Source organism: Ixodes scapularis, unplaced genomic scaffold, assembly GCF_016920785.2.
Source record: "Ixodes scapularis isolate PalLabHiFi unplaced genomic scaffold, ASM1692078v2 PGA_scaffold2__306_contigs__length_199485367, whole genome shotgun sequence".
Classification (NCBI taxonomy): domain Eukaryota; kingdom Metazoa; phylum Arthropoda; class Arachnida; order Ixodida; family Ixodidae; genus Ixodes; species Ixodes scapularis.
In genome coordinates, this window is record NW_024609857.1 from 94607227 (window position 1) to 94632012 (window position 24786).

General features: G+C 45.1%; 1 protein-coding gene across 1 annotated transcript in view; it reads left to right on the forward strand.

Moving 5' to 3' along the window:
* The window catches only part of LOC120838262 (structural maintenance of chromosomes protein 4), a 68580-nt gene that overhangs the window by 17491 nt on the left and 26303 nt on the right, over positions 1 to 24786 (forward strand). Inside the window, exons 8-13 of the mRNA XM_040208097.2 lie at positions 488 to 628; positions 4337 to 4487; positions 6405 to 6518; positions 8628 to 8735; positions 9092 to 9213; positions 24224 to 24464. Of these exons, the coding sequence (XP_040064031.1) occupies positions 488 to 628; positions 4337 to 4487; positions 6405 to 6518; positions 8628 to 8735; positions 9092 to 9213; positions 24224 to 24464 (877 nt within the window). The remainder of the gene's footprint in view (positions 1 to 487; positions 629 to 4336; positions 4488 to 6404; positions 6519 to 8627; positions 8736 to 9091; positions 9214 to 24223; positions 24465 to 24786) is intronic.

Consider the following 24786-nt stretch of genomic DNA (forward strand, 5'->3'; position numbering starts at 1 on the left):
TACTCCGCTGAAACCGATTTTAAAGATGCGAGCAGCTGCTCTTTAGCGAGTGGCAAGCAGGTTACCATTTTGTCGAGCAACACTTGGTGACGCGTACCCCGGCACCTCCGTGATGTCATGTTGCAGCGGTACTACGGTTGATTCCGTGTGTTGTACCGCGTGTTGCAGCACCACGGTGACGTTGTGTTGCGGCCGTATAGGTGATAATCAGTCTTGCCATCCCTCTCTAGCAGATGTGGTTTCGGTTTTACCGTAGACGCCCGAAACCAAACTTTGAGTCATGATATTTATAAAAATGCTCGCAATGTCGAGAGAAAAAAATTGTACCTTGTAATCTAGGGACACTGACTGGGCTGAAAACAGTCGAAATTAAAAAATAATCACCAGAGTTTCACTTCATGTTAGTAGTACTTCCCAAATTCTGAACCCAGTCTTTTGTCAGGTTCTGAAGTGTGTGCTGGATGCAAGCCCTTGGTGTGTGTCGCAGGCAAAAGGAGAAGGAAGCCGAAGAAGCGGCACAGAAGAATGTGGAGGAGGCCCGGCAGCTGCTTGGGGAAGTGGAGAAGGAGCTTAAAGGACGCGAGGAGGGCAAGCAGGAACAGGTGGCCAAGGTCAAGAAGCTCGTCAAGTAAGCTCACCATTGATTTTCGCCCTGCCACAAAAGTACAGAGAAATGACATTTAAGACCATTAGCAGATAGCACCCACTGATATGTCCACTTCCGTTAGTGCCACAGATACTATATGTTTGTTATACTGATATATTTTTTTAACGTGTTTTATTATAGAGTTTTTATCGTATCAGCACCAGCAAACTCGGTGGCACCACTAGGCCATGTTCACCAGCGCATGGCTCGGACATGCTAAAGCAGGGAAAAATTTTTATTGGGACTCGCTGGGGAACTTGGTTTGAGAACCCATGTCCTGTATATTCTAACACAGAATGTGTTTTATGGGCTGTTTACTACGAGAAACTTCTCGTGAACAAGTGTCGTGGAAGGTGAGCGTCATGAATGAACGTCGGGAGCGACAGACACGCTGGGCAGCAGTACACAATGTTAACGTTATAGACCGACACGCGGGCTTGACGTCACGGAGCTGCGGCGGCGCTGCGATCGCGCCGGAGCCGGGGGGGTGTGGGCAAAAGCGCGCACGTTTCGCATGGGCGTCATAGCATTTCAGCATGCCGCGAAGCTGTGTTGCCGTTAATTGCGCCAAAATGTACAAGAAAAGCAGCGGAGTGAGTTTCCACAAGTTCCCGGCAGACTCTAAAAGGCATAGAAGGTGGATAATATCTGTGGATCGAAAAGTATGGTCGCCTCGCGCAAACGCCCGTTTGTGCGGCAAACACTTTCTTGAAGGCAAGTGCGGCTTCCATTTCAGTCTCCGTCCCGAGGCTTGCTTATGTGAAGGGAAACCGTTGTCTGATCGAGACCACCCGGATTTTGTTCCCATTGTGTTCGTGCACAAAGCACCGGTCAAGCGCTCGTCGGAGGCTCGTTACGCCCGTGCTACCCAGCAGAAGGGGAACGGCGACAGAACGGCAGTGTTGTAGGCGTTACCGAAAAAAAGTAACGAAATACGTTACTCGTTACTTGCAAATAAAAGGTACGCGTTACTGAGCTACGTTACGTGAAAATAAAAGGGACGCGTTACCGCTACCGATAAAAAGTAGCGCACGTTACTTCTGTTCTGCGTTACTTTTTTAAATTATGATTTAACACATTTTACGGTTTTGACGATACAGGTAATATGTCAAGAAACACTATGTTCATGCAGAAACTGAACATAATTACTTTATCTCTTTTTACGGTTTCACCTAAATACTTACGAGAAAAAACGCAAAGAAAAACATGGCTTGACGCCTAAAACACGTAAAAAAATTGAAGTATAATTTCTTTAACACTTCGGAAGTAGTAACGAGTAACTTAACTACGTTACTTGAAATAGTAACACAAGTACGTTGCCCCTTACTGTGACTAAAACGTAACGAGTGGGTTACTACGTTACTGAAAAAAGTAACGCGTTACCAACAACGCCGTTACTTGTAACCTGTTACCGCCAAGACTGCAGAACGGACAAAGCGTTACTGCTTATCATGCCTTGGGGTCATGAAAGCAGGGAAAATATCATACCTTGACGTGAAGACGCTGTGTGTATTTAATCAATTAATGAATGCACACACTTCCGCGGACCCACAGGCTGCTGATCCCGCCGGCAGTGCGGAAACCGACTCGAAGTAATCATAGACCTCGAGAGACGTGTACGCCTGCACCGTGTCGGCCGTGAACTGGCTTGGCGAAGAAACTAAGCAAACGACGACGTGAGCCATCGACGTCGGTGGCAGCAACCTTACGTCGGAAGTCCAGCAGGTCTTGTTTATACGGCGTACGGATCCTCGTAGGCAACGCCGTCCGCGCACAGTTTGTTTCGATACCGCTGCCGTTCAGGCTCGGGCAACGAGCTCAAATAGTCGGGCATAGCATACGACATACGTAGTGAGGAAATACGTCGCACAAATAAAGATACAAGCGTCCCTACAACGTCAACAACGAGTGCACGCCATAGAGCGCAATGGTGAAAACACGGAGAGCCGGGCTGCTTTTGCCCACATAGCTACCGCGCATGCGCGGCCTTCCGGCCGTGTTGGTAAACAGAGCCGCTCCGCGTGTCGGTCTATAACCGGGTGTTTCAGCAAAGACTGACAAAAATTCCTAAAATGAGTGATTTCGAGGTGCAACCGAGGCCAACCCTACCTAATATTAACAACCCCCTACCTAATATTATTAATATTAACACCACCCTACCTAATATTAACACTCTCCCAAAACAGAAAAAAAAGAATAAAAAAATTTAGTGGATGCATATGTTTACTATATATATACGCTGCATAAACTTCCGTAAAAGTATGTGTGAGTGGCAAAAAAAGAAAAAAGAAACGGGGGTGATATGTGTAGTAATTGTTTATTTGTGTACAAATGAGCAAGGTATGCACAGCGAGGCGATGCTCTAATCACTGCGACGTTGTCTGTATAAGCTGTCGAAAGGCGCGTTTGTCTTTTGCCGCCGCCCTTGTCACCAGGCGAAAGTTCAGCACACCCACTTTCGTCAGCTTGCATTTAGTAATTCAGGTTAACGAAATTTGGTAGAAATGTGTGGAGCATAAACATAAACATAGTAGTACATTTCTTTCAAATTGGATAAGTGGTTCAGAAGTTTACTGTTTTGGGGTAGTTTCCCAGCCGCATGACTCACGCAAAAACAAACCAACGTCTTGCAAAAAAAAAACACGAAGAAAGCAATTTGTAAGCGTGATGACCTGTGAGTGTGATGAGCATGAGGGCCCGTGTGAGTGTGAGGACCGTGAGGAGCTGTGAGTGTGAGGATCGTGATGACCTGTGAGTGTGAGGACCTGTGAGTGTAATGACCTGTGAGTCTGATGATTCGTGATGATCTGTGAGCGTGACGACCGTGACGATGACGGCGAGTGAGTTTTGGTTTTGTGTTGAACCGTGAGGGTGAGTCCGGGTGATGACCCTATTTTGAATAAATCGTGATCGCGAGTGGGCGTGAGTTTTGATTGCAGAAAAAATGGTGATCGTGAGTTTGAGTGAGGAGAGCTTAAAATGCCGACCTATGGTTGGGAGGCGCAAGAGTGTGTCCGCACAGAGCGACCATGTAGGTATTTCGCAGCGGTGGCTGCCAGAGGGGTGGGGGAGATATAGGAAGGGAGAGCATGGCCAGAGGGTATGTGGATGTATGGCCGGAAAGATGAGGCATTCATTACGCGAGTGCGTTCATTATGCGAGTAAATACGGTACACTCCGCATAACCGCGGCGGGTTAACCTCTTTGAGTGTGCTTCTAACTGAGCACCTGTGTACTGCGGGGAAGCAATGCCCGTGAACTCCGTGGGTGTCGCTTCCCTGCAGTGCACAGGTGCTCGGTGGGAAGCGCACTAAACAAAACTACCCCCTCCCCCCCCCCCCCCCCCCCCCCAATCAACACTTCGAAAAATTAGTCGAAACTACTATTTGAATATTCACACAACACTCTGAATAAATAATGAGTATGTAAAATGATAAAATTGATGGAAAAAAGATAGTAAAATAAATGAAAAATATCACACAAACTGCACACATAATGTTGTTTGTGTGGGACATACTCTGTGCTCCCCAGTTTTTTCTAGCATAATCGAGCCTGTATTTTCATTATGCATCATTTTTATTAATTTGTACGAAGTCTGCATTTAAGTTACCTTCCCGCTTTAATAGCAGATGTGCGTAAGTCTCGCCTTAGTTGTGCATTCTTCGACCCATGCTCTGCGGTCCTGTGCAGGGAGTGCGACAAGAAGGAGAAGGAGCTGGAGGGCAAGAAGCAGGAATACCTGGAACTGGAGCGCAAGGACCTCCAGTGCAGGGAGACCATCAAGTACACCAAGGCCAACGGGAAGAAGCTGGAGAAGGCACTGGTGGCCGAGAGGCAGAAGGTGGGCGTGTTCGAGAGGGGTGCCAAAAAGACCTACCGGACTATAGAAAGTTAAGACTATGGAAACAGCGCTGATGTTGTCCTGTCTCCAACATGATTAGCATCGATGCAATGCTAAATTTGTTGTGCTCTCGACTCAGCATCAGTGCTAAGATCAGCAATTTTTCCAGTGCCGAATTAGCACTGTGTTGCATGTCTGAACAGGCTTTTACTCTTCCATAATCGGGGTCCTCTGTCATAATTTTGGAAGAAATGCAATATAGCAGTATAAATATTGATGGTTCTCTTTTAGCACTCCAATTAGCTCTTGAAGTTTTTATATTTTGTGTGCTCCAAGCTGACACTTATGTCTGTTAAAGGCCGACGTACACTTAACGCTTTCCACTTTTGCCCTCCTCCTCCTTTCCTCCATCCTCCACTTTTTACCTTGCACCAACTTGGCTCCCCTCGCAGTTGAGAAGAGAAGAGCGCTAAGAGGATTATCTTCCCTGCAGAAAACCAAGGTTGTACGTCGGTCTTTCAGCTGAATATGCTGTTTTCATTCTGGCTAAAGCATTTCCTAGCATAGTTACAAGGGTCCGAACAAAATAAATTAACTTAAAGGGATACTTCAGCGAAGTTTGAAATATACCCGTTGCGTTCAGAAATAGGCTGAATATGATCCACAGTATCTGTAAATGACAATCATACGTTTGTATATTGAGCCTGATGGCTGTATTTTTCATTATAAACGACCCACGCTTGCAAGTGCTTGGAAAGCAGCCAGCAGAGAGCACGTGACATTTGGCGCAATCGTAATGTAGATTGTCTCGGGACAAACAAAGCTGCGGCGAGGCTGACGTCGACAGGATGCCCTAGCTGTTCCAGCCGCTGAAGCGGCTGAAGCACGCCGGCAATCGGGCCACTGCAACTAACTGCGAAGCTGCTTGTGTATGAATTTTGAGTGACCAGTTAATCTTCTATAATCTTGTAGAGAAACAATAGCGACGTCTGGGCAAGTCTGGGACACACTAAAGGGAGTCCCGGTGAGAGGGGAGTTAATCCTTGCCCTCTTCTCGTGGTGGCTGGAGAGCTGACGGGATGATGTCAGGTTCAAGGCATGTATAGTTCTAGGGGAGACAGACATCATCCCTACCTGTCAAGGTTCCTAGACGGGCATTACAAATGAGGCTTTAGCTACGTCCACCAGGTGCCATTTGGTAATTGTTTGATTTGTGTTAAAACTCATTTTCGTGTCTTCTTCAACAAGAGATTGGTGTATCCGATGTGATACAGCTCCCTTGAACACGTGTTGTCACAAATGACAATTGATGAGGTGACGAATGACTGAAGAAAACTAAACTTTTAATCAGGCGAACTTGTGCCCAAAGCAAAATAGAAGGTTAGCGTTGCAGGCATCGATGTCGGCAAAACGTCAGGATTGAGCGCTGGTTCGAGACTGACTCCGACTCATCACGCGAGCCCCTTTTGTGTAAGCATGGGCTTCTAGAACAATCGACGTAGTACATTCAGTCCTGGTACAAGCAACAGGGTTCTCGAATTTACCAGATGCGACACTTACAGAAATAACATAAAGGTGCGTGCACTCCCAGGCATCGAACCTCGACCTTTTGCGTGGGAGCCAAACACGATAACCGTTCGGCCACGGGCGCGGTTGCTCGAAGTCGCACGTGGCAGTATAGACCAAGATATAAGTGCCCCTTGTGAAGTGCTTGAATGCCAATATTATCAATCAACTAACTTTAAACTATCCAACCAGTGAAGAGGCACTTTGAGCACAGTGCTGTTTTGCTCATTCCATGCTCTCCATGTTCCTCTGGCAGTATAATCCTGGATTATGAAGTTCTGGGTTGCAGAATACAGACCATGGAGTTGTGGGTGGTTGGTCCATGTGTGACATCATGAATATTTATTGCAGATGGAGGAGCTTGAAAGTCAGCCTACCAAATTCGAGGAGGAGATTGAGGCACTCAAGGCGAAGAAAGACAAGCTCGAGGCAGAGAAAGTGGCGGCCGAAGAGAAACTTGCACAGGTGAGTGTTTCTCCATGGCTTCCACAAGCCTCGTTGTTGTATAGATGTTTAACAGCATAGAGACCTGGGGCATGCAATGCCTTGTTTCACCGCAGCAGATGGTCAATTTTGACATTGCAGTTTTATTTTTATTTCATTTCATTTACCGTATTTACTCGCAGAATGAACACACTTTTTTTTCCGAAAAATCGATGCAAAGTTGAGGGGGGCGTTCATTACGCGAAGTAAAATTTTTGGGACCGTATTTACTCGCATAATGAAAGGACCTTTTGTCCTGAAAAATCGAAGTAACTTCTTATCTCTTTGCGCGCGGCGCCCGACCCCCTAACCAAACTAAGTTGTGCAAAAAAAAAAAAATCCTCCGTTTTTTTTAGTTCCTTGGGGTTTTCTTTTTTTTTTTTTTGCCGCCTTTCGCAAGCTGTTTTGTTTGCTTAGGCGTTGCTTAGGCGAGGGCTCTCCGATTATCTTATCTCCTTGCGCGCGGCGCGCCACGCACGACCCCCGGTAACCAAACTGCGCTGCGCAAAAAAAAAAAAAAAAAGAAGAAAAAAAATAGCTCCTTTTTTTCTTTTGTTCGTTTCTCAGTTCCGTGGGTTGTTTTTTGTTTTTCTTTTTGCCGCCTTTAGCAAGCTGTTTCGTTTGCTTAAAGGGCTTCTCCGCTTCTCTTTCTTACCTCCTTGCGCGCGACCCCCGGTAACCAAACTGCGCTGTGCAAAAAAAGAGAAAAAAAAAAAAAAAGCTCCTCTTTTTTTTTACGTGTTTTTTTTTCTTTTTGCCGCCTTTCGCAAGCTGTTTCGTTCGCTTAGAGCGCTTCTCTTTCTTACCTACTGGCGCGCGGCGGCGCGCGAACCCAAAGTCCAAACAGCGCTGTGCAAAAAAAAGAAGCTACTCCATGTTTTTTTTTCTTACTTTCGTTAGATCTTTGCGAATTTTTTTAACGCCTTTTGCAAGGCGTTTTTCCCCCGTACTGCCCATGCATTCGCGACCTCGCAGCACCAGGACAGAAAAGTGAGTTCATTTCGCGCGCGTGGGGGGAGGCTGGGGGGAGGCGGTCAAAATTTTGACGTCCGAGTTAGGGGTGCGTTTATTACGCGAGTGAAAAAAAAAGTCGAAATTTTGAGAGCCGACTTGGGGGGTGCGTTCATTACGCGAGTGCGTTCATTGTGCGAGTAAATACGGTATTTACCTCAAGGGCGTCTTTGAGGACGCATTACATGAGGGGGGTAGGTGGTACATGCATTTGTAACAACATAGTCCAACAATTTTCCAAACACAATCATTGGTATAACAAAATCATCGCAATCAGCCCAGCACAGTTTACAAAAAGGAAGTCACATTGTACGTACACAACTGCAATTTTGAACTGGACGTAACTATGTATAAAACAACAATTTCAATATGGATAAACGGAAAGCGACTATGAAAACAACAAACTGGTAACATAAGGCCTTAGCTTGGATCACTGCACAGTGATTTCACTGTAGATACCAGTAGCTCGACCGGCTTTTTGAAAAAGAAAAATTGGGACGCTGGCAAGGAACAGGCATGAGACAATGTTTGATTGGAAACATGGTCCTCCATAATGCAGCTTGCTGTCTTTATCACCCCCAACATAAAGGCAAGCTGGTACAATGCCCATCGTGACGGAAACAAGCATGAGTAAAATTTGGTGCCATTCTTTGTGGCACTGTTGTGGAAGTGTCTACTATCTGTGCATCGCAGAACCAGGATCTGGCAAATGGGCAGTTGAGTGAGCATACAACATGAAGATTTTGTATGGTGTGCACCCATCCCCCGTGTTATTTTGCTTTTGTTGGTGACTCAACAATCGCTCAATAGCTGGACTGTCCAGACTATCTTCCCTAGACCAAGTAGTGACAGTGAAGTGAGAACGTTCTTGGAGCAGCCATAAGGATCACTCCAGAACTGCCAAATTTGGCAATCTCATATTAGCATGCGATTGGGTGAGCACTGTACGTGACAGCCTTAGTCTTTTTTATAGCATTACACAAGCCTTCAGCTTCATCTTGGCCTTGTTATTTAATTTTGTCATTGCATCTCACCTTGAGTACAGTAATCATCTCAAGTCTTTTGCTGTTTTGTTTCCAGGTGATGGCATCTCTGAAGACTGAGACCATGGAGCTCCAAGAAGAGAAAGCGGTGCACGAGCAAGAGTTGCTGGGCCTCCAGAAGGGGGTCAATGATACCAAGTCCAAGGTGGGTTTTCTTTTTTTATGGCAACAGCTATTATTAGTGGCAAGGTTTCAGGGTGGATCTCGTGGTGTGTTCCGTGTGGGTCATGACATGACATTACTTGATGTCACAATGTCATCATGGCGTCACGTGACATCACTGTCATGTGACACCATGGAAATTCTCTTTGCCAAATATTGTGGAGAAATTTTTCATGCTGTCACCCGGCATCACATCACACTGTGATGTCGTGGTTAGTGTGCAGCGCCTCAGCTTTTGCCACAGGTTATGTGCAGGACGTGGCAAGAAACCGGGGACGTTGAGCACCATGTTGTTTTTGACAAACCTCTGTCTGCTTTTTTTTTTCGCCTTGGAATTAGTATGACATTGCCCAAAAAGAACTGGACTTGTACGTCAGCACTGAAAAGAAGGCAACTGCCAAGCTTCACGAGATTGAGACCAATTTGGAGACTGTGACCCGCAGTCTGGAGGAAAAAGCTGGGTGAGTTGAAAGGGTTCCTTTTTAATGCTTGTTTTGTTACACATAAGGTGGCGCTGAAGGGATTGGCGTTGTACTATGCGTGGTCTACTTAATTTTATTCCTTTCACGTGAATTAACATGAACAAAAATAGTATTTTAAAAAATAATTATTGTTATATTTGTAGTTTGTGTTCATCCTATAATCTTTGTAACTTAGTCTGCCTCACTTATTGTTTTTTCTTTGCACCATCAACTAATGTATGGTTTTTCGGAACTGTAACCACCCACTAAAGTTTTCAATGAAACTAGTTCTGTTACTAAATAAATAAATAAAAATGTGACTACCGTATATACTTTCTGTTACTAAATAAATAAATAAAAATGTGACTACCGTATATACTTGCAGAATTAACGCACTTTTTTTTTCCGAAAAATCGATGCAAAGTTGAGGGGTGGGGGGGAGGGGGGGGGTTCATTACGCGAAGTAAAATTTTTGCGTCCGTATTTACTCGCATAATGAACGGACCTTTTATCCTGAAAAATCGAAGTAACTTCTTATCTCTTTGCGCGCGGCGCCCGACCCCGTAATCAAACTAAGCTGTGCGAAAAAAACAAAAAAATTCCTCTTTGTTTTCTTTTTTTCTTAGTTCCTTAGGTGTCTTTTTGTTTGTTTTTTTGCCGCCTTTCGCAAGCTGTTTTGTTTGCTTAGGCGAGGGATCTCCGCTTATCTTTCTTATCTCCTTGCGCGCGACGCACGACCCCCGTAACCAAAGTGCGGTGTGCAAAGAGAAGGAAAAAAAAAAGCTCCTCTCTTTCTTTTTTTCCCTCAATTCCGTGTTTTTTTTTTTCTCTCTCTCTCTTTTTGCCGCCTTTCGCAAGCTGTTTCGTTTGCTAAGAGGGCTTCTCCGCTCCTCTTTCTTACCTCCTTGCGCGCGGTGCGCGACCCGCATTTTGCAAGCTGTTTTGTTCGCTTAGAGCGCTTCTCTTTCTTACCTCCTTGCGCGCGGCGGCGCGCGAACCCAAAATCCAGAGTGCGCTGTGCAAAAAAAGAAAAAAAAAAAGCTCCTCTCCATTGTTTTTTTTGTTGCTTCGGTTGGACCTTTGCGAATTTTTTTAACACCTTTTGCAAGGCGTTTTGTTCGCCCACGCTGCCCATGCATTCGCGACCTGGCTGCATCAGGATAGAAAAGTGCGTTCATTTCGCGCGCTTGGGGGGAGGGCGTCAAAATTTTGACGTCCGAGTTGGGGGTGCGTTTATTACGCGAGTGAAAAAAAAAGTCGAAATTTTGAGAGCCGACTTGGGGGGTGCGTTCATTACGCGAGTGTGTTCATTGTGCGAGTAAATACAGTAATTAAATGTGCATTTTGTGAAAAAAAAAAAAAAAAGTGGCTAGGAGTGTTAGTTGAGCAATCTCAAAATGTTTCTTATCCTGAGAACAATTGTGGTGTCGGTTTGTATATTTGAGCCCCCAAGAAATAAGGCTAATGCAAAATGAACTGTATGGGAATTAAGTCTTAAATTTTAGCTTTTTTGCGAGACAAGAGTGGAAGGGTGGAAGCAGCACTGTACAGACGCTGCTGTAGTTTCATAAATAAAGAGTAAACCTAACCTAAACTCCTGCACCTAATGCTCCGTTCTATTGTCTCCCTCAGGTGACACAAAAGTTGCTCGTCGGAAGAGTAAAACATTGCTAGTGAAAATGTAGGAAAGACGACTGAGGGAAAATAACAAAATATTATTACAGTAATTCCTCGTTAGAAGTTTGAAGTCAACGGATTGGCAAAAAAATTCAATATAAGCGATATAGAGCCAAATGAAACAGTGGCAGCAACCTTGAAAGTGGACGGGAACACTGCGAACACTCTGACCGTATATATAATCAAACAAACCTTGGTTATGAACATCTCGCGGCAGCTTTACCGAGTAAAAAAAGAATTACTGTATTTACTTGCCTATAAGGAGACCTCAAATATAGGTCGATGCCTTTATATTAAGCTAGCCAGGAATTTTTAAAAAAAAATTTTAAATATAGGTTGATTTTTTTTTTTTTTTAAGAGGGCGCGGTACCTCTATTTACTCGTCCGTTTCAGCCACCAGATGGCGCGCGGCTCGAAACGTGGTTTCGAAAAGGCCCCTATGGCTAGCGTTTCTGGATATCAAAGGAGCCTACGACAGTGTAATTCAAGAGAATTTGTGGGGCATACTGGGTACATTAGGGGTAGAAGCTGGAGTAACTAATCTTTTAAAAGATATATATAATAGCAACAAGGTGCTTATAAAATGGGAAACAAATGTATCGGAGCCTATAGAGATAGAGCGGGGGCTTAGGCAAGGCTGCCCTTTGTCGCCTTTGTTGTTCATGTTATACTTACAGGGATTGGAGAACAAACTAGAGCGGAGCGGGTTTGGCTTCAACCTTTCTTTTATCAAGCAAGGTGAATGGATTAAACAATCACTACCGGGGCTGATGTATGCAGATGATATAGTGCTAATGGCCGACAACAAAGAAGATTTGCAGAAATTAATGGATATCTGTGGTACAGAGGGAGATAAACTAGGTCTTAAATTTAGTCAAGAAAAATCGGCAGTGATGATTTTTAATGATAAAGATGGTGGCGAGCATAGGATACAAGAGGTCATGTTGGAGGTAGTGGATAAGTACAGGTATCTTGGGGTATGGATAAATAATGGTGTTGAGTATCTAACGGAGCATGAAAAACATGTAGCGATGAAAGGTAGCAGGAATGCAGCCGTCATGAAACATAGGGCTCTGTGGAATTACAGTAGGTATGAAGTGGTGAGGGGGATTTGGAAAGGGGTCATGGTTCCCGGCCTGACCTTCGGCAATGCGGTCCTGTGCATGAGACCAGATATTCAAGCAAAGTTAGAAATTAAACAGCGGGGCGTAGGTAGGCTTGCTTTGGGAGCTCATGGAAATACGCCGAATCAGGGGGTACAAGGCGACATGGGATGGACGTCATTCGAGGGCAGGGAAGCTAGCAGCAAGATAGAATTTGAGGAGCGTTTGAGGGAAATGGAGGAAGAGCAGTGGGCTAGGAAAGTTTTCAGTTATTTGTACATGAGGAATGTAGATACCAAATGGAGAAAGCGAACTAGAAAATTATCAAGCAAATATTTGGGCGGCAGTGGGGGCGCCAACCAGGAATTACGGGTTAAGAAAAGGATAAAAGAAACAGAGAAGGGTCTGTGGGAAACGGGTATGCAGACAAAACCAGCACTGGAGACGTACAGAATGTTCAAACAGGAAATTTGCAAAGAAAATATCTACGATAGTTCTAGGGGAAGCTCTTTGTTGTTTGAGGCCAGGACAGGAGTATTGCGGACTAAGACGTACCGGGTTAAGTACCAGGAGATGGACACTTTATGTAGTGTGTGTGGGGAGCAGGAGGAAACGGCTGAACACTTAATACTTTTCTGTAAAGGGCTTCACCCAACAGTTAACAGTGACCGGGCGGATTTAATCAAAGCATTGGGTTTTAAAGACAGTGAAGGAAAAATAGACTTTACACGGGTAGAAATAACCAAGCGGAGGTTATCAGACTGGTGGCTAAAATCGAGGCAGGGGTGAGATTTAATCTTGGAATTCAAAACATATAATTAGATTTATAATGTTGGCTAGGTGGTGCAAGCCACCGCCCGATTCACAGGGTTTAGCCAGATCCATCCATCCATCCATCCATCGGTTGAACGCGCAACTTCTAGATGGCGCCAGTATCGAGGTGTGAAAAGGCCCGCGTTATCCGCTGCGTGAAATAGATCCCGAAATGTGCCGTGTTCTCCCGGCGGAGGAAGTTTCTCCCTCCCTCGCGCGCGCTTGGTATGTACGCGCGGTGGCCGAGTCCGGCCTCTGCGCTGTGTGATGCAGTGGGTGGCGCTCGTTTCTGTTCGGAGGTAGGAATAAAAATGCCGGTCCCCTTTTTTACGACGCTCGTTTCTATAGCTTGTTTTTCTTTTTTTTTTTTTTCTATCAAGTGACCTACAGTACCGCCTGTTCGAAATCGTCCTTTGCGGTGAGCGATTGAGAGTCAGGTTAGCATTTTATTTGGGTCAGCACTACACGTTCAATGGAGACCTCGGGCGGCGATGTAAATATGCATTGCTCCCCAAAGTGTGTCCAAGGTGCGCAATGACAATTGGAAAGGGTATTGAAGGCGCGCGACCGTCGGTTGGTAAAATACGTGCGTTATATTCACTTATTCAGTCTAATCATTTTTGCCAACGTCTTTTATCTGTTTCGACAAATGACATGGTCGAGTCTATTGATAATCTTAGCTAGATTGGACGTACGGAGCGTCCGGGCTTTAAATAAATTTGCTTCGTTTATGTGAATGAATAACTGTTTTCTCTTTTCCGTGCTCGGTGCTATGCAAAAATCGCTGAGATGTTATGGTAGCTCAGTGTGGCGGCGTTTTGCACGCTGACTCGCTATTGCATTCGCTGTGCACAATATGTGTTCAGATGGAATGTGCCAAATCGTATTTCCGATCGATATGATAGATTTACTTTGCTACAGTCTTAATTATATTTTCCTGATTTAAACTGGTTCGTCCCTGATCTGAGCCTAAGTTCAAATTCGAAGGGCAGACAGACTTAGCGTCGTAACAGCCGTAATGCGCAGAAAGAAATTAGTACCATGAAAGAAAAACAAAAGGATACGAGGTGGCTCAGTGTTATAGAAGTAATGAGTGTGCAAAGGATGCCATCATACGTGTTTTTTTTGTTTTTTTTTCTGTTTTTGTTTTTGTTTTTGCCTTTTTTTTTTTAACTCTCTGCATCGCTGGGAAACGCTCAAGGTACCAGCAAAGACAGCGAGCTGGCGTGAAATTTCCATCGAGCGGAAAAAGAGTGTCATTTTTATTTCATCATGCGCTTTCATTTTGATATGGCTCAAAATGGGCGCGAAATAGTAACAGGTAAGGCAACAAAATTTAGATGTTAGGCCTGGAGAACCGCCATACTCAGCCGTGTTGGGGGCATCTCTCGCGGGTCAATACGGCAAAAGTATTGCGCGTCGAACTGTACGTAAGAGTTATCCATTTCAGCGAAACCTTGATTTCGCAAAACTATTGTGGCTCGAGTCGTGGCTTCCAGTACTTGGAAGCCACGAGCGAGAAATAAATGACAGTTGATTTTGAAGGACAATCGCGACGTGGAAACCCATAAAAGAGAGTTCCAATAAGACGAGAGCTTCCCCTTCTCTTCAAGTGCGTGGGTTACGCTCTCAATCCTGCACCTGTGGTAACACTGCAGGCTCCTAAAATCGCCTTGAAAACGTTCCTGCTCGCAACAACTTTTTTTTTTTTTTGTCGAGGCGCTATTTTATTTTTTTTTTCTTTTTGTCTACCTTGATACCCCATCAGCGCAAAAACTACCATAAACCAAAAAAAAAAAAATAGTGGCATACAACGACAACGCTCCAACTGGGACCCGAGTCAAGGCAAGAACGACCAACTACTACAAGGGAAAAAAAATCATGTTCGCATACACAGACAGAACGCCTCCATCGAAAGAAATGAATCATGCGCTTGTCCTGCCAGTTTCGTTGTGCGTCTGTCAAAAGCCACAAAGGAGGAAGACAATCAGCACCTACACCACTCCCCTCCCCCCCCCCCCCCCCCCCCCCCCCCACCACCACCACCCCTAAAAAGAAGAAAAGAAAGGTTTCTTGGGCGCGCGCGCGGTCGCCCAAGCGATGACCTTGGAAGGGTATGCGATTGTAGCACGTTTGTCCCCCGGTTGTGCCCCTGTCTCAAATGCCACGGTCCGTTTCTCCCAAGTGCCCGTCTTATCTTCCCGAGTATCAACTCCGCAGTGATTCTGAATCATTCCGATGCTTTCCAACGTTGCAAAACTGTTAGACGAATATTTGCACAGAAGTATACACTGTTCGCAGAACTATCTACGGCGCTAAAATTCAAAAGCGCCGTGTTGGATTCGGGAACTCGTGTAGGTTTAGCTCATTGTTGGAACATTCTTATTCGCTCGATGAACTCCACAAAACGTGTAAATATTCGAATGAACTTTCCAGAGAACGATAGTTGTTGTCGGGGTTCCAGGCGACCGGACAGGTCGCAAGTATTGGCTGATTAAAAATTTTATTTCATAATCACAATCGTATCATCAAGGGCACGCCATTTCCTCATCACTTCTTCTACGAAAAGAGTTGCTGTATTCGTAGCACACACAGACGGAAACGGTTGAGACTGTGCCCAAATAATATCATCTTTTGGCAGGTACTGCGCAGCGATTACACACAATGCCTCTAACATAAACATGCTGCTCCACATGTCTATTCACAAGATGCAATACATTGTTCTCCCAACTTTGTTGAAATGGACATGAAAGCGCGTAACCGTCACTTTTTTAAGTTCTACTTAGAGGTGAAGTGTTTACCGTAAAAAGTCGTTAATTATTTATTTTTTTTCCGTTCCACTACAAAGCTCGATTCACTTAAATTTTTGTTTTTATATCGTCTCTACAGCGCTTTTACGTCGGTACTTTCGTGTTAGAGGACATCACATAATGTGCGGAAAAAAAAACAAAAAAAAAAAACGGTAGGATTGATGTTGCATAGCCTTTTTTTTGTGGACATCAAGAAAAAAAAAAGATAGTAGTTGTCTTCACTTCGCACTGCATGTTTTAGCACGGAAGTTCCTATTTGGTTATGATGTCTTTATTTTCTTAAAAATTGTATACAGTAATTTAAATTACCGAATTACAAAAACGTCGTGTTGGGACGCCATGACGACAGCGACACTCGTGTTCCCTCGTGGTTTTCGACAGCATTTCTACGATGAATTGCCAGGATCGCGAGATGCAACAGCGTGACACTCTGTCTTCTGTGACGTCATTTGTTGCACTTCGGGACCACTTTTGATGTATGGCCAGCATAAGACGCTAAACACACCGGTCGGAGACGCGCTGCAGGTGCCATAGTACTGGTCCTAAAAGTATGGGACCGGACATTTCATCGAACGCCGTTTTGTCGAACGCCGTTTCATCGAAGCCGTTTTATCGAATGCCGTGTCATCGAACGCCGTTTCATCGAACACCGCTTCATCGAAGCCGTTTCATCGAACGCCGTTTTATCGAACGCCGTCTTATCAAACGCCAGGGTGGCATTCCCGCTTCTTGAAGCTGGTCGGAGGTGCCCATCCCGGGTTATGGAAGTTTTTTACTTGCATCGCCGCAGAACATCAACTGATGGAAGACAAGCTGGAGGCGATGCTGAGTTCCCAAGAGCCTCCTCGCCAGAAGGTCATAGCGGCAAGAAAAGGGAAGGTCCGCCTTTTTTAAAAGAACCGACGGAGCATGGCTGTGGGGGACTTTTTGAGAGCAATTTTGAAACGGTGAATGGCTGTCACACGAACATATGAGCCCCCGAAAGTTTTCAAATAACATTTGAAGTGACGTACTTACTTTTGACTTCATTGAGTCTTAGAACTAAAAAAAAAAAAAAAATGCTTCGTTGTAGTTTCATAAATAGCACCTCAGCTTTAGCTGCTGCAAGCTTCGGGCAGTAAAAAAGTATCAATATAAAGACATGAGAGGCTAGGAGGCTCACATGGCTAAAGTTGTTGCGCCTGCGCAAAACCTAAGTCGCTTCCGGCCTCCACGAGTTGGAGTGCGCTCTTACCGAGAGTGCGACTTTTTATTTATTTGTTACAATACCCTCAAGGCTCATCGGGTAGTACAGAGGGGGTGAACAGATAAGCACAATATGCGAAACAACCATAAAAATCGGTAAAAATGTCCCCATGGGTTACTTGCATGAAAATAAATTGTAACAGCTACGAGTTTGGACAATAAAAAAACCTGACGATGAAATGGGTGAATGGCACAAAAAATGCACTCGATCCGTGCATAAAAGAGCATCTTTCACACTTTTTATATAAAAAAAACATTCGATGAAACGGCCGTCAGCGATTCGACGAAACGGCGTTCGATGAAACGGCATTCGATGAAACGTCCATTTTTTCGATGAAACGGCGTTCGACGAAACGGCGTTCGATGAAATGTCCGGGAACCCTAAAAGTAGCTGTCACGTGCTTTGCTCCGCGACTGTGATTCCCTCACAGCAGCTCTGACTGAGGGTTGCCAAATTATGGTGAAACGGAGTATAGACAAAACCGACCGGAAACGAGCTGCCAGCATACGATAGTCGAACTCCAACAAAAAGGATTAGTTTCTTCCCAAGCTGGACGACATTTACCGGGCATCTTTAGAGCTGCGAAGCTCAAAATCACGCGTACTCATAAGATTTCTTTTTCTCGCGTGTTTGTGATTTTTATGATGTCCTGCAAGCAAGAAAAAAATATATATGGTGAAGTCACTCCGAGGGGGTACCGATAACTGCGAGCCACGAACATGAAGGATTCGCTAACATCCGTCAGGGGTGTGAACGGTAAATCGTCACGCAAACATATTCTCACAAGCTGCAAATATTTATTTGGCTTAGCAAGTAGAATATACTAACGACATGTGATTATTGTATACAAGATACCATTTCTCGGTTCTTCAAAACCATTTCCCTAGTCTGAACGGTCGCGCTACGGGCCGCGGCTAGCCGTGCCCTCGATAGACTACGGAGCTGCGTTGTGTCGTCTGCTACTGTACCGCCAACAGGAGAGCGATAGCTTTGTGTGCTCCACAGATGCGTGTTGCGGTATAACTCTGTACGTCTGTCCTAGAGGAAGACAAAAAGATAGGCTCTGTGACCCCCTCCTAAGCTAACAAAAACAAACAAAAGTATACTCGTTTGGACTGAAAGGTTTACGAAATAGTGACCAGACATTGGAAAAGCATATGTCACAGAACTTGGTTTATGAAATGGCATGTTTCGAGCAAGAAATCACCTGCTCACCACTGGGACGATGAAATCGTCACTATTTATTGCGTCAGGTATATTTGCGCTCATGAAGAAAAATCTGAACACATCCTTCTCCCAAAGTCCTATGTCGAATAACAAACACTTTTTTAAACATCTATGCACAAATAACTCATTTTTTTCTACACTTGTATACCGTAATATCCCGAGTCATCGCCCATCCCCGAGCCATCGCCCACCCCATTTTTTGGGCCAATATCGATTTCCGGAAAAACACCGAGTCATCGCCCACCCCTTCAAATACCCCAGCGCGGACTCTGGGATCCGCGAACACTCATCCTACCCGAATGACGCGGCCGCGGACCTTACAGTTGGAGGACGTCCGTGACAAAGTAAAACGAAGGAGGGAAAGACACTTTTTTTGTTTACGCATTTCCTCCGTGAGCGACCCCGAAGTGGTCGTGTATCCGTGCGAAAAGAAAACGGTGGAGATAACAAAATAAGAGTTTGTTAACGTAACCGCGGAGTGTTAGGTCAAAGTCTGTCTCCGCCGAAGTAAGGTCACCGCGAACCCGCTCCTTCTTCCCGCCCGTCGCGACCGCTGTTGTGCAATATTTTAGGCAAAGCCAAAGCGTAAATAAAGCTTTGCTGGAACGTCCTACACAGACATTTACAGAGCGTCCCAACCGTGCATTAATAGCCCGCCGTGCACGGATGCACGTATGTACGCACCAAACAAGAAAGTTGCGCAAGAGCTTGCAATTGACAAGGCGCCCGACTTGGCCCGACGCCAAAGTATTTGCCAACGCGACCACCGGCGTTCCAGCTTTCCCAGCATTGCTCTTGGTCGCTTCTTTGGTCCGCTCGCTCGCTCGTTGCGCCTGGTCGGTTTTTCTATTTTCTTGTAGACTTTTCTTTCTTTTTTTTTTTACTAACTGGGAGAACATAATGGTGACATTCTTTCACGGAACAAACGTTCGTGCTATATGCAGATCGGCGGTGTTTCTAGCGCGTATGCAAGCAAGCAACTGACTTCGCTATAGTAAAATATTCTTTTGTGAGCATTTTTTTTTCTATAAAACAATGAAACTAAATCGAGTTTTGAGTTTGATGTATCTCTTGTGCATCAGCGCTAGAAACGCAGAAAAAAATAGGCGGTTTTTTCCGCTTTTTTTTCAAGTGTTTGTGCTCACCCACCGAGACATGGCCCACCCCACTTTTTTAACAAATTTCAGGCGGTTGGGGGGTGGGCGATGACTCGGGATATTATGGTATACACGTTAATTAAACGACGTCAAACCACATTTTTGATTAGATCTTGATGTCTACACCAACTACATTTATATTTTTTAGGGCTTTATTGAACGATAACTTAAACTATAGTTAATGGAACACGATGGCTCGATCTCAACAAAAACCTCAACGTGCGAAGCTTCCACAGACGGTCGCTTGCGAGTATTCTCAATGTGAGACTCCAGAAGCTTTCGCTTGCCATAGGGAGCTTGCTTTCGACTACAGCACTGCACGGGCCCGGAAAGCGCGGAGCGCGCTGCTGTGGGGAGAGGTTGACTTACAAGATGACGTGTTACGTGGTCACGTAAGATGGCGTCATTTCGTGCAGCGTGATCACGTAAGATGACGTCATTTCGTGTAACGAGATCATGTAAGATGACGTGTTTGTGTCACATGATCACGTAAGATGACGTCAGCTTGTATGAACTGACGTCATCTTACGACAACGCCAACAACATTAGTGCCGTCCGGAACCATTGACCTTAGAAACGCGCCTCTTCGCTTGAAGAGCTGATATGCGTTGATTGTTATTTGTTTCTTTTGCCTGCTACAGACCATTCAAAAACTCGCCTTCTGGGTGCCACCAACTTCGTCTACTGGGCTGTGAAGCGCGTTCGAGCGTGCGCAATACCTCTCTAGGCCGAAAGATTGTACACTGAGCATGCGTTCACAGCTCAATGACTTAGGCATTTTTCGTCAGGATAGATGCTCCCACAAGAAGAGCGTAATGGATATGTGAATAGAATTGGAAATTTGAAATGTTCTTGTCCAATTGCATTTTTCTTTGGTTATCAACGCTTTTTAGCGTCATCACAAGACGTTCAACCCATAATACACTGGTGATTAAAAAATAAGCACCGAAAAACATGCACCGATTTTTGCTCAAAAATAAACACCGGAAAAAACATACCGTAATCATTACCCATGTCACCTTTTTGGGTGATATGTGAATTTCCAGAAGAACAGCGAGTTATCACCCTCCCCTAGGAATACCCTGACTACAGAGCAGGCGACCCGTTTTTCCCCGCGTTAGATTGCGGTGACCACGAACCGTACGGAGGTCACAAGACGTCCGTGAAAAATAAAAAGGAGGCAAACAACGATCTACTCTGTGCACGCTTCATCCCCGATTTCCACGACCCCAAGGCCGAAGGACGTTTGTGTGAAGGATAACAAAATAAAACTGCGTCAAAAAAACAACAAAAAAAAAACCCGTTTTTAAAAGAAAAAAAAAAGTAGAAACAAGCACAACGCGTTGACGGACCGCGAGGTTGTGGAACACCTCGTAGTCCGCTTGCCACAGGACGGTTGTCTTCGACCCATAGCTCCAAGGTGAATTTGCCACTTGCGAAAACACTGAGACCTACCCAGCGAGAACCAGGAAAGCAAGACACAGACACTGACGCCTCGGCGTGCAGAATGAAACAGGATACGGCCGCGGAAGAACACCTCGCACAGTGCCGATCCGGCCGATCTCCGAACGGACGATTTCGCATTTCGTGGACAGCGAGCGCCACCGCACGGGAGAGAGAGGTACCTTAAAAACGACGAAAACAAGCACCGACACCTTGGTTCTTTATATTTGCTGTAGTTACGGAACAAATCGACTTGCATGAATAGTTTGAATATTATTCGATTCCGTAATAAATTTAGAAGACATTAAGCGCAATACTTCTTATGTTTGAGTTTAGATAATTTTGTAAATTCGCTTTGAACGCAAGAGTGCCGAATTAGCCGATTTTGACCATTTTCATGATTTTTTAAAGAATATAATTAAATTTATGATGAAACATTTGTTGCGCTTAGTGTCTCGATAATGACTCAATGTCTTTAAAGCCGAAATTTTCAAGAAGATCTGCGCAGCCGTTATTATGTGAGAATTTTTTTAATATGGTGAAAAACCTCATGTATTCTCTATGGGGCTCTGAGGTGCGCCCCCTCTTAAAGGAGCACATCAAAATCATATTTTTTTTTATTATCCGAAACAATTGAAAACGATGCCGGGACATTACCCTCAAAATTCGAAACTTGGGGAATTCAGTACTTGTGAATTAAAAAAAAACAATTTCCAAATGCCGAATTTGAAGTTCCCGCGTGATCCGTGCCAGTGCAGTGAGTCACATTTTGCGGTCTCCTGTGACTCGACTTTCTTTCGCACCTCCGCTCCACGCTATGAAGCAAAGCGCCGTTGCCACTGCGACCCAAAGCGAGGAGGAGGTGAGCAGGTGGGATAGAAGGGTGCCGGCGCGGGAGAAAACCGGTTTCTTCCCCGTCTCGCCGATCATCCTCTGCTCGAGCGCCGCCAAGTTTTCCGATGGAGGATAGAAATCCAGGAAGCGACATCACACCAAACTCTGATTTTCGATATTTCAAAAAGATTTCAAAAATTTCGAAAATTTCGCAATTGCGTTAAAAAACATGTTTTACGATTGCCGTTATTAAATGTTATAGAAATGTCGCCTACAAAGCTTCTAAATTTCCTGATTTTTGACGTCACCGATCAAAAGAAGCAAGGAAGTGAGCGGCGGGAGATATAAACGGCAAAAAAAAAAAGGCGCATGCCCGCGCGGGGAAGTTTTTTTTCGCAATGCATTGTTTTTTGCGTGTTTATGGCTACAACTTGCATCGTTTTAGACAATAAAAAAAAAATAAACCTTTGGGGTGTCAGTGCCCCGTTAAAGAATAGAGAAAAGTTTAGGAAAAAGAACAAAAAGAAACACCTTTATTTACAGCGTTCTTAGCTAAATCACAGCGCAATGCCAAAAACTTAATCATCATCAGAACTTGCGGCCATGTCATCGTAGTTGGAAGCTTCATCAGCTTCGTAAACATCCTCACATATTCGCAACAATACCTCACTGACACCGTTGCAAGGTGACGTCAACAAGAGACAAAAGAAGGTGGAGATGGGCGAAGCAACGAAAGACCAAATACAAAGGTGCTAGCAATGCTGCGAGTCGCCGTGAGCAATGCGCTAGCCGCCGTGAGCAACAAGCGAAAGTAACCTCCGTATTTTCTTTTGTTGCGCATCCGCGAGGGAGGGGAAAGGAGGGGGCAAGGCGCATTGCGTCCCTTTCCTCCCCTTCCCCCCTCGCATGGGGAGGGGCATGCTTGAGAAACACGACGCCCAAAGAGGGTGCGCGCGAGGGGATGCCATGGCAGGCGGGCCACCGGCTGCTGCTGTTTCGGTTGTTTTCGTGCACCAAAAGCTCTCTGAGACAAGAAGCGGTGTGGCTCTACGGCGACTCCAACTCTGTGACTCCATAGCACCATGCGCTCGGTAGGGTCACAAAATTTGGTCACGAATGTAGGTTGAAATTTTTCGGTCACGATTACAGGTTATCTCACAACTTGAAGCGCATAGGTAAAAATTTAAAATACAGGTGGTCCTCTGTTCTTTCCTCTGTTCTTCAAAAAAAAAAAAATCAACCTATATTCCAATACCATGTTGAATATACCTGAGACTGGGGTAGAAAAGAACATAAAAGTCAAAGAAACAGAACGGGACAGGACGACGTCTCAAACTCAGCTACCAGGTTTATTTAGTCCTCCTCCTCATATAGTCCACAAACAGCCCACCACCAACACAAAGGGGCAACTCTACCAGTTCAACCGCCAAACCCTCCAGACAGTCACTACCAACACAAAGGGACAACCTCTAAACAGTCCAAACGCCAAACCCTGTAATTCCAAAGTAGCGCTATGGACGGCCTTCATGCCGATTCACAAAGATAACTCAGCAATCTCCCCCAAAATATAACAAAAGGACCATTACCTATTCCAAAATAACAAAGATTCACACACACACACACACAAAAAAAAATGTAAAAGCATGTAAAATGTAATGTAAAAGCATTGACCTATATTTGAGTAAATACAGTAGATGCGTAAGCATAAGCGCACCTTCTGCAGCACTGTCTCAAAAAGAATGGCATTATGTAGAATTTTCAAAAATCTTGTGGGCACTGTGTTGTTTTTTTTTCTATTTAATTTTTTTACTTTCTTCCCTTTAACTTTTTTTGTTAATTTCTTCTTTATCTTTTAGCATTTATTTTTCTTTTTTCAGTGATTCATCACCTCTATCCGCTTAATTCACTTCATTCAACTCTTTCATGATACTACAAGCAGTAAATAATCAGTTGTGAGTAGTGCTGTCCTGTTGCACAGTTCCCTCCTGTCCTCCTCTTATGCACTATAATATGGTAAGGAATTAACCACGTCGCACTTTCGTCCTAAGGTACGCGACGGCACCATTCCACCTGCATTGCGCGACCCTGCTACAGCTATCGCTTTCGTTTCTTTGCACGTTGTAAACAAAAAACCTTTTTTTTTTTCTTTCTCTTTATAGACCTTTTCCACAAGGGCGCCGCCATCTTGAATTGTCGTCACTTCCAGTATGGGCGAAAACATTACTTTGCCGTCGCCACGCCAATAGAACACATTTAGGATATAAGCCTAACCGTCACACATTCTCGTTTTGGCTCCGCTCTATTTTTTTACTGGTTACAGGTTGAAACGTTTTACTATTTTGTCGTCGCCCATACTGGAAGTGACGGCAATTCAAGATGGCGGCGCCCCTGTGGAAAAGGTCTATAGTGTTGCACATTCTACTTTGCAAGTAATGTTTTCCTGCCTCTTTACTTACAGTAAACCGTCACCAGCAGTACAGTCCCATTGGGACCATCGATGTCCACATGTATGCCCTATTGTTCCAAAGCGATGAAAATGCACGGGACCTTTCCCTCCAGATCATTGTTCTAATTCTATGTGCTCCGCACTAAGCACCAAAATGACAATGCCCGCGAGAGAATCGGGGAATAGGATGCCGATTCTCCGAGCATAGCTCACGTAGTGGCTCCAATCCCAACCAAGAAGCCCTCTCCCGGTAGGGCCCTCTCTCGCCTGGAGCGCCTGGTTCCGGAGAAGGAGGGCCAGCTGCGCGACCTGGAGGCAGACCTTCAGCAGGCCATCACGGAGGAGCGTGAGGCCCAGGAGAAGCTGAAGGCCGAGCGAAGCAGGGTGGAGGAGCTGCGCTCAAACGCCAATGCCAACCGGTCCCGCTCCCGTGTCCTCGACTCCCTGCTCCAGGCCAAACGGTCCGGAGAGCTGCCCGGCATCGTTGGCAGGCTGGTGAGTCCATGCGGATCCGCGATTTCTCTCGAGAATCCAAGACTCGCGGAGAAATCTGCAATTTTTCATACAGAATGTGTTTTATGGGTCTTTTTCACGAGGAAATCGTCAGGGACAAGCGACACGCTGGGAGCGTCACACCATGTTAAGGTTACATATAAAGCTTTTTAAGGTCCGCATAAAATCAACGTAATATGGACGCCCCAGCGGGGCTCGAAGCTGGGTCGACACTGTAGCGGTCGGATACTATAGCCACTGAGCTGCATAGTACAGCTGCTCTGAAAGGATTACGCTTCCGGCAAAACATGTTGGCAAGAGATGT